Genomic DNA, 14,768 nt, shown 5'->3' on the forward strand with positions numbered 1-14,768 from the left:
CTCTGTGCTGACAGCTCAGAGCCTGGAGCCTGCTTCAAGTTCTGTGTGTGTGTGTCTCTCTCTCTGCCCCTTCCCTGCTCACACTGTGTCTCTCTCTCTCAAAAATAAATAAACATAAAAAAAAAATAGTGCTTTCCAAAGGGTGAATGGACTAACGGTTGCTTTACAGTCAACTGAGGTGCTTGTTGAAAATCTGGGTTCTTAGCCCTCAACCAGACCTACTGACTCCAAATATCTATGAAGGGAGGGCCACAAAACTGCATTTGTGAGAAGCATTCCAGGTTGTTTGTATACATGCTGAAATGTGAAAAATCACTGTTCTAGAATGCAGTCTGTGACAGTTCTTAAGATCATGATTCCTGCCTGCCTGCCTTGCCTGAAGATACCTTAGTGTAAGTAAAAATGCTAACATTTTAGACAAGGTTTTAGAAATTCAAGCCTCCACATCTCCATGGAGCTTTGCAAGCTTGGAATCAGCAAGAATTTCATGAAAGGAGAACACAAAGAACTTCAAGGAATTCCAGGAAAGCGCAAAATGAAGTCCTTCAAACTGTCAAAGGGCTGAAATCAGTTGAGAGATCACATTCTTACAGGACTATCCCCTGACTTACTCTCAAATAAGCCATTTTACAGTACCCAGCACTTATAAGTACTTACATTGAAGAAGGACTCATTCAGCAATGGCTTATACTGAACCCAGGAAGTCCTAATTTAAGGAGAAACTGTTCATGATGTCATGTATGGAGAATACTTAGAGACCAAGCTACTCAATGACTAAAGTGGTATCAGCAGAGGTACGTGCACACACTTTTGCATGTGTGTTACGTATAAGGAATAAAACCTAGGTCAATTCATTTCAGTGTCATTCTTTGCTTGTTCCTGCAACCAGGAGGGGATGCTGTGCTTTCCTGAGGAAACGCCCATTTCCTAAAAGCAATAGCAACATTAAACATTTAAATAGGGCTTACAGTGGAGTAGGCATAGTGCTAAGTGCTTTATATGCATTAACAGACTTAGTCCTCCATAAGCCTGGTAAAGTAAGTGTCATTATTATCCCCACTTTACAGATGAGGAAAATGAAGCATAGAGTTTATACAGCTGATGGTAGATGAACAAGAACCAAACTTGGGCAGTGTGCCCCTTGGTTCAGGCTCTTATATATTACATTCTACCACCTCCTACTTTATAGTAGGATTGTTGATAGAGGTTAGGAGTTGCCAGGAGATAATGGTGTATCAGAGTGAAGAAGGATGTCTGCCAGCAGACATTTGATTGATAACGTTTATTTAAGTAGAGGGTAAATAAAATGAAAAGTAGAAGAGCTAATTGAGCATCAGTGGAAACTTTTGCCCACTACTTATTTTCACAAAGTACTGTGGAAATGAATTGACCAGGGGATAGTTCTCCAATAGATAGCCTTGATCTAAGGGTGATCATTCCCTTTGGGCTCTTGTGTGTAACTTACTAGACTCAGAATGCTATTTGGCTCCATGAAACAGAACCTTGATGGAGGGTGACTTAAATGAGGGGCTCAGTTATACAGGTGACAAAGAGGGTGGGCATGCTAGGACTAGAACAGTGTTTCAAGGGGCCAGGTTGCGTCTCTCTTCCTCCACATGGCCATCATCCTCAAGACGGTTAGATCAACCCCACTTTGGAGCGTTCATTCAAGTTCTAGGCAGGAAGAAGGGAAAATGGCAAAGGGAAAAAGCTGAGTTGACTCCACTTTTTTCCAAAAAAACAAAAAAACAAAAAAACAAAAACAAAAAAAAACAAAAAACTGCTTTATAGAAAGTTCCAGCTTAGATCCACTTCGAACTCATTTGCTAGAATGTCACATGATCACCTTTCACTGCAAAGGAGCCTGGGAAATTGAATTCTTATGTGGGCACACTGCCAGCCTGAACAAAATTGGGATTCTATTAAGTAAAGAGGAGGGGAAGAAGAGGTATTGGTGAGGCAGGTAGAATGTCTTCCACAGTGGAGAGAAATGTATCAGAAAGCACTGGATCGGACTCTCAAGTACTCTAGCCAGCTGAAGATACAATGACCAACAGGAAATACAATCTTGCCAAAGAAATAAAGCATCATGAATCATTTACATGGCTAAATCTTTGAGGCCCCTGGTTATAATCAGGATAAAATGTAACTACACCACTGTTTTTGTGATTTTAAGCCTTGTTATTCATATAAAAGAGAAGGGGGGGGGTTGGCTTCTCTTTAGCATCAATCCAATATGAAAAGGGCATTAATAAAAGGCATTCATAAAAAGTAGTAAAAATGACACTGTAACCAACACATATAGTCAGATGATAGTTCATGTGTGAATCAAATTAAACAGGCATAGAAATATTTCCAGATGTAGTATGAAGGTACCTTGTAAAAGAAGCATTTTATAAATAATATGTGGAAGTTGAAAAAATATCCTATTTTGTCATCAAATTCACAGCATTTAATGAATTATCCCTGGCTATTTCCATGCAGAACTATCAGATCCACATTTCTGACTATAGGATCAAAACAAAATGATTAAGCAATGAAACTCAGAATACTGCTTTCTTACTAAACAATCAAAATCCCAGAAATACATGCAGGCTACACTTCAGATTGTCGACTGACTACTATACTCCCACAAAATCCAAAAATTTGAATAGTAAATTTGCACCGGTTCACCAATTGGATATTTTGGTGAAATCCAGTGAACTGATGGGAGTTTCTTTATTGGCTATATTCTTTGTACAGGAAATACACTCTGAAGAGTTTCAAGTTTTATGATTTCATTCAAATGATTATTTTTAAGTTAATATAATCATTTCTAGATCGCCTTATAAGTGTATTATTTCACTGTCTGGATTTAAGTCAACAAACGTGAAGGCACCAAGAGATGGTTTTTTCACTGTCTCAAATTACTGATACTTAAAAGAAGGTTGGACTTCAGGCGTAATTGTTTCAATGATGCACCATACAGGCCAAAGGTAGCTGGGTACACACACACGTAAGAACTGCAGAAATTTTGCTGAGAAAAGAGACAGGGGAATGGAGTCAGCCCTGGGCTTGTGGGGGTAGACAAGCAAACCCAAATGAACCTGCCATGGAGCAGCCACGACCGTATTAATGATTTGTGCAAGAGTTTAGATTTTAAAACACATTATTGGCCACATTAAATTAATGTTGTTCATTTGAATGTAATGGTTTTGCTGTTTTGTTTGTATTTAATTTGTAAAGATGTTTGGTTTTATAGTTGTATAATGGCTGTAAACAGAAGGAGTTTAGTCCTATTTTATTTTTATACATATTTAAGTAACATTATAATCAAAACTATTTAATTCTGTACTGCAGAATGAAGAGATTGTCCTTTAAAAAGAGTCTCTATACTACTCAAGTCTGGGAAACACTTTTAAACCACTTTATTTCTGACAGAAAAAGACAATGGAGGTGATACCATTATTTCCAAGCCAAATTCATATTCTGTGACTGGTTGGTAAAGATGTACTTTACAGGTGCAGTAAGTCCCAAGTTCTTGTATTACTAATATAATTTCATAATGGTGTTTGATGGACATCTTGTCCTCTGCAAAAATAAGAATTGCAGAAAACTAAAAAGTTTCTGTGATCCTTTTTAAAGAAAAAAATAAGTATATCTCTCCTGAGTTGGCAGTGCCTTAGAAATCCTCTATCCAATCACCATTTGGGGGCACAGATGCAGAGAACTTAAGGTCCCCAGTGGTACACAGCTGTCAAGGCCATGCATGAGTGAGGCCGAGAGGGGCTTTTGAATATAGTGATATCTATGATGTGATTTCTGAACTGTTCACTGTCTGGTCTGACTCATCCCCAAGACAAAGCCTCCTCTGAAATGTTTTGCCAAGAGGCTTTTTGTTTTTGTTTTTTTAAGTTTATTTAGTTATTTTGAGAGAGATAGTGAGAATGTGTGTATCAGTGGGGAAGGCGCAGAGAGAGAGAGGGAGAGAGAGAATCCTAAGCTGTTCTGTGCTGTCAGCATGAAGCCCTATGCAGGGCTCAAACTCATGAATCTTGAGATCATGACCTGAGCAGAAAACAAGAGTTGGACACTTAACCAAATGAGCCACCCAGGTGTCCCCCAGTGGCTTTTTGATGGAAATTAGTGAGGAGGCTGAGTTTTAGTGTGGGGTCAGCACGGTGCAGAGCCGAGACCACAGGCCGGGATGCTGAAGCACAGTAGCAAATGGTGCTCTGAGCACATAAGCCCTTTTGAAAATTTGCAGACATCTTCAGGGGAGATTTAGACTCTTGCAGGGCACTGGGTTTCAGACTGGGATTTAAACAATCGCTTCCGGCCCTCAGGGACTGGAGAGATCCCTCCTGACTCCCATCTTCCATGGCAGGTGGGACTCCAAAGCCATGTGAACAAACCACTATAAGAACATCCCCTACTTTACCAGATTTTTAAACTAGATGCAGAAGCTGTTGGGAATGATTCATATTTTTATCAATGATCAATACAACATTAATTTTCTTCCAGTTCTTTCGAAAGTTACCAATAAGCAATGCCAGTGTTTCTGCTGCCCTTTCTCCCAAGAAAACACACTCGATGGGACATTCATGGCCTTCAAGTGTGATCTGACCTTTTACACACAGCTTTTACAAGTACAGCAAAAAACAAGTAAGAGATTTCTTAATAAATGTTACTGTTACTGATAATGAACTTATTCTTTGAGTCTTGACACATCAATGTTAGTTAACAAGCACTTTGAATCTTCAAAGTGACCACACCAATGTGGTTTAAATAAACCATAACCTTCTATGTTAACTTATATTACTTACTCATCAGGGTCAACATCAAATAGATTTTCATAAAACAATGAAGAAAACCTAAAATCCAGCCAAAAGAAAGAAAGAGAGAGAAGAAAGAAAGAAAGAAAGAAAGAAAGAAAGAAAGAAAGAAAGAAAGAAAGAAAGAAAGAAAAAAAGAAAGAAGGAAAGAAAGAAAACAAAAATAATCTGACTAGATAGAGTTTTACCTTAACGTCTGCTTCCCCTTTTGCTACTCTTTAAAATGCTTCCTTCTGGGTTTGCCGGAAGCTTACCTGTTATGTTTGCAAACCTCTATTAAAAATAGCTGGAAGTAAATAACTAAAACATAGGCTGCTTGCAAAATGTAGCAGCAAGATAACACGTGTGTGCTACAGATGAAATAATTCCAACTCCTCTGCAGTTTTGCAGAGGTCTGTAAAGTGCAGTACCAGAGACCAGCGGCACAGCATCGGACCAGAAAACTTTGTAGAAATGCAAATTTTAGGCACTACTCCATTCCAGGTCTACTGAATCAAAAGTCTGGGGAATGATTAAGCAATCTGTGTTTGAAGAAGCCCTCCAGGTCGTTCTGATGCAGGCTAACTCTTGAGAACCACACCTTTTAAGTGAAACCTATTTTGAATGTTCAAAGCCTAGCTCCCCTGGAAAGCAATGATTATAAGAAACTATTATAATGCATGATGAGATTAGCTATTGTTTATGACAATAACAGGCATATGTTTCAGTTAAAAATGAATGATAATTATTTTCTTCATGAACTAAACTTTATAAGGTGTTTGACTATACAAACGGAGAGGCAGAAAAATAGGTTTTTTAAATGTTTCAGAATTTGAAATAATATATAGCCATTAATAAAAATATAGTCAGTTAAATTCTGAAATAAATATGTAGCCGTTAATTGAAAGTCAACATTTCATTCCTTTGTGCTATACTAATATACATAATCACACCTATGGTCTGCGGCTATTAACAAGCAATTTGAAGACTGACTATATTAAACATCTCATTCACTAATTCTTTCATAATAGAAAATCATGTTACCAAAAAAAAAAAAAAATAGGTCCTTTAAATCATAAGTCAAACAAATCACGGCATTCCCCATCTGTTTAATTACCATAACTAGAGGTGCTGTTAGCAACAAAAGGAAATTCAGAATTACAAAGTAAAGGTTAGTTCTCCAGTCTGAGACCATTTTAAGAACAAGATGAAATATGTTGGAATCATTAGAAAAGCTGTCAAAACCTCTGCTCCTCTTTCCATTAGGCTTTGATTTGTGTAAACTCAATACTTTTAGACACAACAGCTTTCTAAAGGCCATTAATAAAAGGCAGCCGTGGTTTGAGAATTGATGAACAATCTACTCCCTTGTCAAAAACTATATAAAAGTTGATTTGGAAGCAATACCTTGATTGCTCCTGCAGCCTACCTGTCTACAGACGAAGGTTTGGAATTCCGTGGCTTCTTCACTTGGGCATACAGAGTATCCATCATATGCCCTTCTCTTGGGCTCTGGGGTCTGGTGTTGAGAGCCACCGAGCCTTCGTAGGAAGACATTCCCCCATACAGCAACTCATCAGTACAACCCAATGTCCGATGAAAATCTTGGATTTCAGCATAGTCACGCTCTCGAGCTTGTCGCTCTCTAAATTCACGAGTTTTGGCTTGAATCCTGTAAAATTAGAACCAAGTTGAAACAAGAGAAACTATGTCTTTTCTAAGAACTGTATATACAGAAATATTCATCAAAATAGGTCATAAAATATATTTTATTTCATGCAGCTATAAGAAGATTGATGGTATAAACAATGTTATATACATTTTGGATTGTCAAGGTAACGTCATGCATGCTCTGAAATAATCACTTCAGATAGCTTTTGTTCACGTCAGTAAGGCATAGTCATGGTTTACAACTTCATTTAAATTGTCACTTATTAATTAGTTTAAGAAATTCGCCAGTAACAGATAGTTTTTAGGCACCCACTTGGGTCTTACTCATGAATTTTTTTAAGGCAAGAAGTGATTTTTCTTAAAGTTACACACTCACACACATGCTATATATTTATATATTTATGTGTGAGTGCATAATGTATACGTCTTACTCATTATAAATATACCATACACATTCAACATATTACAAAGCCTAAACATAATCCACACCCATAATTTCTCTATTAATGGCAAAAGAAGATCTGTTTAATAACACCAGCTTTGATTTTATGTGATGTATACAGAATTGGTAAATCCTGAGATTAAGGACAAGAAGGCATGCATCCAATCAAATTCTAAAATAAATCTTGAGTGTGTTATAACTAAGAAACAGATCATAAATAACCACTTTTACTGAAGATTGTTTAAATATTTCCTAAGATTTTATTGAGCTACTTGGTAGAAAGGCCTTTTCAACCTATAATATACTGATATAATTTATATCCTAGGTTGATTTCAGCTATCTAAAAATAATTAAACTACTTTCAATAGAATTTTAATGATTTTTGTTGGGAAAAGCATTTCTATTAAATATTTACAAATTTAAATGTATACTTAAAAGTGAAGTCTTATTTATATAAAGTAATATTTTAGACTGTGCTTAACATTTCATGACAAAGTTATTTGTTTTTATCATATCTGATGCAGACCACTGCTAGCATAAATGACATAAATATATATACAAAATAATACAGAAAAGATACAAAAGCCACAGAAAGCATAAAAAAATTAAAAAACAAACAAACTATGGACCAATATCCCTCATGAATATAGAATTAAAAATCTTTTGCAAAATATTACCAAGTAGAATTTAGCACTATGTAAAAAAGATTATATAACATGACTAAGTGATGTTTATTGTAGTAATTCAAGGCTGGTCCAACACTCAAAAATCAATCAGTGTAATCCAACCTATTAACAGGCTAAAGAAGAAAATCACATGATCATATGAATTGATGCAGAAAAAGCATCTGAAAAAATTCAATACCCAACATGACAGAAGCTCTAAAAAAACTAGTAATAGAGCATAACTAACTTCCTAAACTTGATAAAGAGCATCTACAAAAAACCTATTAGTAACATCATACATTATACATCATGGAGAAAAACTGAATCTTTTTTTTATTTTAAATATTTAATAATGTTTCTTTTTTTGAGAGAGAGAGAGAGAGACAGAACATGAGTGGGGGAGGGGTAGAGAGAGAGGGAGACCCAGAATCCAAGGCAGGCTCCAGGCTCTGAGCTGTCAGCACAGAGCCCAACACAGGACTAGAACCCATGAACCACGAGACCATGACCTGAGCCCAAGTCAGATTCTTAACCAACTGAGCCACCCGGGAGCCCCGAAAACTGAATCTTAAGACGAAGAAAAGGGTAGGGATGTCTGCTCCCTCATAGTGCTGGAAATTCTAGACAGTGCAATCAGCCTAGAAAAAGAAATGGGTGGTACACAGATTGGGAAAAAAGAAATAATTGTGGATGACATAATGATATATTTGCAGGTCTACATACACAGAAAACCCCAAGAAATCTCAAAGTTTCCTAGAACTAAAGATCGAGTTCAGCAAAGTAACAAGATACATCATTAATACACAAAAATCCATTGTATTTCTATATGCTGTCAATGAACATGGGTGCTGAAATTAAGAATATGATGTCATTTACAAGCACTAAAAAATGGAATATATACATAAATATACAGATACACAGATAAACTAAAGGTTGGTTTATAGATATGTATAAACATATATATATCTATATATATAGATTTATCAATCTAACAAAACATGCATACAACTTGTATGCTGAAAACTATACAATGTTGATGAAAAATATCAAAGAAAATCTAAAACATGGAGAGATTTACTGTGATCATGAATCAAAGACTCAACATAGTAAAGAAGTCAATTCTCTCCAAGTTGAAATCCAGGCTTAATATAATTCCTATAAAAACCCCAGGAAGATTCTTGCAGATATAGACAAGATTATTTTCAAATTTATATAGAAAGAAAAAGGATAGAGTAGCTAAACAATTGTAAAAAAAAAAAAAAAGAATAATAAACTGGGAAAAATCACACTTCCTGATTTTGAGATGGAATATAGCCATGGTAATCAAGACTATGTGGTATCTGTGGAGGGACAGATACACAGATCAGAGGAACAGAATAAAGAATCCAGAAATAGCCAAGTATGGCCAACTGATTTCTTTTAATTGTGCAAAATCAATTCAATAGAATAAAGCATTCTTTTCAATAAATAGTGCTGGAACAATTAAATATTCTTATGCAAAAACAAAAACAAAACAAAACAAAAAACAAAGCACCCTGGATTTAAACATCGTACGTTATACAAAATAACCCAAAATGGATTATAAATTTAAATGTAAAAATGTAATACTTTAATACTTTAGAAGAAAATTGTCAGGACCTAACACTTGCAGAATAATTCTTAGGAATACTAAAAGCATCATCCATAAAAGAAAAGACAAATAAATTCAACATCACCAAAACTAAAAGCATTTCCTCTCTGAAAGGCTCTAATAGGACAATGAAAAGACAAGTACAGACCAAGAGAAAATATTTGTAAACCACATATTTGACAAAGAAGTCATGTCCAGAATATACAGGGAATACCTAACACTCAACAATGAGAACAACAATCCAATTAGAAGGGCAAAAGACAAGAAGCAATTTATTTCTCTGAAAAGTATATACTGATAACAAATAAGCAGATAAAAATGTTCAACAACAGCAGCCATTAGGGAAATGCAAATTAAGACCAAAATGAGCTACCACTACACACCTATCAGATCAGCTAAAAAAGTGAGAATATCAAATGCTAGCAAGGATGCAAGGAAACTGCATCTAACATACATTACTGGTGGAAATGTAAAATGGTACCATCAGCTGGAAAACAGTCTCGCAGTTTCTCACAAAACTAGACATGCACTTACCATCCCATTCAGCAATTGCACTTCTGGGCATTTATCCCAAAGAAATAGAAACTTAAGTCCATGCAAAGACCTGTACACAATTGTTCATAGACACTTTGTTTCTAATATTCGAAAACAGGAAATAACCAAAATATGCAACAATAAGTGAATGGTCAAGCGAACCAAAGCATATCCTTATCAAAGAGTACCACACAGCAATACAAATGAACAGACTATTAATATACACAGCAACTGGAATCAATCTCAGGGGCATTATTAAACTATGTGGGAAAAAAAAGTCAATCTCAAAGGTCACATGTTATAAGAATTCATTTATATAGCATTCTCAAAATGACAAAATTATAGACATGGTGAACAGAACACAATGGGGTGATGGTGATCACGGTGGGGTTTAGCAACGGTGAGAGCAGGGGGGTGGGTGTGACCATAACAGATTAGCACGAGGAAGATCTTTGCAATGGAACAGTTGTTTCTTAATTGCATTGGTGGTTACATGAACCACACATGTGATTACATGACACAGAACTATGTATACACATGGCACCAATGCCAGTTTCCTGGTTTAGATATTGTACTATAGGCATGTATGATGTAACAGTTTAGGGTAACTGGATAAAGGCTACACAAGACTTCTTTGTACCGTCTTTGCAACTTCCTGTCAATCAAAAATTAATCCAAAATAAAAAGTTTTTAAAAACCCAGAAAGTTGTCACACAGCATTGCAAGCAAAATTTGCATTTTTCTCCCTTGTTTTCTTCTTACATCAAGGCTATCACCATTATGCCAGTCTTGTTTATCTGAATTTTGGAACTGCTAGGTCATTTTTTTCTAATTTCTTTTATTTCCAGGCTATGAAATGGAAGTACTTAAATTCACCTAGCTTAGTGCTCCTCAACAGGGGTCCAGTGACATTTGAGAAAGGATAATTTGTTACTGTGCACAACTTCTTGCACAACTGCTTATCGCTGAATGTCATCAAGCAGTGTCCTCAGACATGGAGGCAAGCAAAAACGCTTCACATTTTCCCAAAACCTCCCTAGAAGGACCTTATTTCATGAGGTGAAAACCAATAACTTAATTTATAAGAGACTACTGAAAAGTTAATTTTTTTTTTTAATCAGGAAGGGTCCTAGATTCTAATAAATAAAAGTCCCACAGACATAATACCCATAGGAGAAATAGTAAGTCAAATTCTAATGTCAAATTTAGCTAAATTTATACTAGAATTCTTATTATAGTCTAGTCTACTTATTCATTTAGGAGTGATTATAACAGTCAAGGATGTTATTATAAAGGCTGATTACTACTAAATATTAGATATTCATGATGAAAAGTTCATATAAGTTCAGAGATAATTTTATTCTTTGCATCATACTGTCTTTTTGACTCTGTATTCAGGCAGGAAAAACTACAGAAGGGAGAAATTACTTCTTTCTTCAATTCAATGGGATATTATTTGAAGCTCATTTATGATCACTTATCTGACAATCCACTTTACTACTATATGTGATACCATCAGACAATCACCTAACTACAGGTAATATCCAGGATGACTGGGCATTCACATAAGTCTTGAAGTTTGGGAACCTGTAGAAATTTGGAGGGCTACCATAGATATAAAGCCAAACTCTCCATATTTTAGGAGAACCCCCTAAAATCAAAGACAGTAATGGATTGGTTTATAAATGAGTGAACCCTATGGTAGCTGAACTTCAGTCCACGGAAAGTGAAGAAAATCCAGTTTACTTATGTTAGAAAATGCAGCCCTGTTAACAGAAGAAGCCACCAGAAAAAGAGAATGTGAACATTCTCTTCTCAAGGGAAGCACAAAACCTAAATAATCTCCCCAAACTTCTTGCACAATTGTTTCAATATATTATTGATGGGCCCTGGAATTGAGTGCTCTTTTGTTCCAAATTACACAGAAACTAATCTTCATTTTGGGACTCAATTTCTATCAAGTCAATTGCTCAGAAGAAGTGCTCAACAGTAGCATGCGGTACTATTCATAAAGCCCAGTCCCATTTGCTTTCTTTTACCCAAATTTGTACATTATTACTAGTTGCCACTAATCATTGAATCCAATAAACCTAGTCACGTCTATAGCACCGTCTAAAGGCATTAATTTTTGTCTAAGCTCCAATAACATATGAACTTAATATTTTTATTGTTTACCTTGTCGTCACCAATGAATTTATCCCCAAGCCACAAAAGCTGTGACGGAAACCTCAGAATGAAACTGCAGCATACCTGTGGCTCAGGAAGTGGCGCTAGTGCCACAGCAGGCTAAAGAATCTGGTTACCAGCTTGGACTAACGTGCATTTTCAAGTTCATTCTAGGAATCATTGCTAATGAAGCCTGCTGCTGTGCAAATGGCACTGAAAAGTAGATTCTTAAAACCAGGAACACACTATGGTTTGTGAATTGTAGTGACGATTCACAGTCAAATTAACAAATGATTTTCTTTATTATATACTCTTATACTTGAATGTCTTGTTTATTGTAAAGTGAGAAATGGGACTCTGGAACGCAACCATGTTATATTTACATGTAATATATTTTCATTATTTCTTGAGAGATTTATATTAGAAAAGAAATATTTGGATCAGGGGAGAAAATATCTTTGGCATCTTAATGAAAATAATATAGTTTCTTAAGGAAACTTGAAAAAAAAAAGACAGTGATTATACTGCAGTTCAGCCTTTAATAGTTCCAGATGGTCAGTGCTATGAAAGGACACCTCTTCTATTCTTTTATCATGACCCTCAGGTCACAAATTATCTCTAAGATGTGAGAGCCATTCGTTTTTCTGAACAGTCAGGTTGTTGTTTAGCATTATCCCTCCTATTTATCTTGGGCCAAACTTCAGCAATCACAGAAGTAACTGATTAGCCCAAAACTTAGCCAAAGAAATAAATGTCTATTGCTGTAAGCGTTTCAGATAGTCCTTCATAGTTATACAAGAGAACTATTCTGAGAGCAGACAGCCGTAGTGACTGATGTTGATGGGCAACATCATCGTGCACTATTTTCCTGCTCTTGAAATATAAACAAAAACAAAACTTTTAAAACTTTGTAAGACTTAACAAGTGAAGAATTTATCATATCAGTCTGTTATGTTCGAACATAAATATTCTCACCCTTTTGGTAAAAAAAAAAAGAAAAGTATCTTGCACTATGATAATGAAATTGCCTTGAATCTGCGTAGAAAACAATACACAAAATAATGTAATATACTAAATAAAGTAATAAGGTTAATTTCTTTCCTGCTGTCACTAAATTCATGCTAACAGTCTCTCTTCAGCTTGACATCAATTAATGATTTTAATTCTAGACTCTTGTCACAGTGTTCACCACCTTTTTCTCTAATTAAAATGGATGATGCATGATGAAGACACACAAGACTTCTGTTCTTGTAACATTTCTATTCATTAGGATTTTTTGCTTTTACAATAAATGGCTTTTAGCACTAATTGCAGTAGAGTAAGATGAAAATAACTGTTTTATGACTATGAAGTATGGTCTTCATATATCCAGAAAAGGTACAGGCATGAGAATCACTACCGAGTGACCAACTCCTCAGGATGGAAATCAATGGTCTACTTAAATCCTAAATACGTCACCTCCAATGTAACAAAACTTCGATACATGGAACAACCATGGTGCATTTTTTAGAACACTCCAAGAAATAGAAATTGACCTTTAATAATGTTAATAAAAATGCTGTAAATGTCTGCAGAAGATAAAATATACTAATATTAGTTTCCAAAAAAAACATTAAAATGAATGTTGCATTGCTACATATCAGATAGTTGTTAAATATCTTCAAAACAATGTTTAAAACCTTGCAATCAACTCTTTTGGGAAACATTTTATCCCCAACTTATTGGCCTGCCATCCAGAAGCCTCATTCTGGGAACAAAGATCTTTTCCTCACAGTATTTCCTCTCTCTGAAAATCAGTATTACAGACATTCATCAAATAAAACCTAAATGCATGGCAGAATGAAATTTAAACTACAATATAACTGGAAGCAATGGTTCAGTTTAATAGTAGCTTGTGGTCAACTGAATGAATGCTGTATTTGCCCCTTAAAACACCTCATCAGATGGAAGACTTCAGAAATACTGTGGCTCAACTCCTCAATCCATCAGGCAACCCTGCTACATAAATCCCACAACTGGCTCCTCCCAATACAGAAGCTTCCAATTTGGCATCAATGCCAAACTCCGAAGAGAGGGACAATATTCCACTAAATTTCTTACTTTGAAAACAGCCATCATTTTAAGTGGGATTTTATCTCTTGGTAATATTGAGGTAAAAGATAATTGAGACGAAAAGCCTTCCATATTCTAAATGGGTCCCGAAAAAAAAAAAATTCATGACTAGGACCAACTGTTTTGAAGGTACATTTCCTGTTCAAGGGAAAATGGCAAGTTGTACAAATCCACAGTGGAATCGTACAATAGGTGGGGAAAAGTTAAGCTTCATCCCTTAATACTAAAAGTGAAACGATATCAGTTTTAAAATATTAAATGGTGGTTCGCCTGGGTGACTCAATTGGTTGAGCATCCAACTCTTGGTTTTGGCTCACAGTCATGGGATTGAGCACCACATCCAGCTTTGTGCTGAGAGCAGAGCCTGCTTTAGATTCTCTCTCTCTCTCCCCCTGCCCCTCTCCCCTGCTCATGCTCTCTCTCTCTCTCTCTCTCTAAAATAAACATATATATGTATATATGAATATAAGTGCATATTTGAATATATACATATATGTATATATTTGAATATATACATATATACATACACACACATATATATGTATATACATATGGCTAAAAGTTGAAAAAGAGATAAAAAAAAAAAGCATTCACAGAGATACCACAAATGACTAACACAAAACCACAGAATCTAAGGAGTTAGAAGAACACCTCCTTCCTATGAGCCCCTGTGCCTACATATGGGTGTAGAATTTCTCCACTTTGCTAAATACCTAAGTTCTTAAGAACTAGATCTAGACTCCAAATTACCATCT

General features: G+C 35.6%; 1 protein-coding gene across 19 annotated transcripts in view; it reads right to left on the minus strand.

Annotated features, from left to right (window-relative positions):
• Window positions 1–14,768, minus strand: part of PARD3 (par-3 family cell polarity regulator) — a 664,605-nt gene that overhangs the window by 149,316 nt on the left and 500,521 nt on the right. For all 19 annotated transcript variants that reach the window (XM_042991413.1, XM_042991418.1, XM_042991416.1 and 16 more), the window contains one exon: window positions 6,223–6,465. In XM_042991413.1, the coding sequence (XP_042847347.1) occupies window positions 6,223–6,465 (243 nt within the window). The remainder of the gene's footprint in view (window positions 1–6,222; window positions 6,466–14,768) is intronic.

This window comes from Panthera tigris, chromosome B4, assembly GCF_018350195.1.
Source record: "Panthera tigris isolate Pti1 chromosome B4, P.tigris_Pti1_mat1.1, whole genome shotgun sequence".
Lineage (NCBI taxonomy): Eukaryota > Metazoa > Chordata > Mammalia > Carnivora > Felidae > Panthera > Panthera tigris.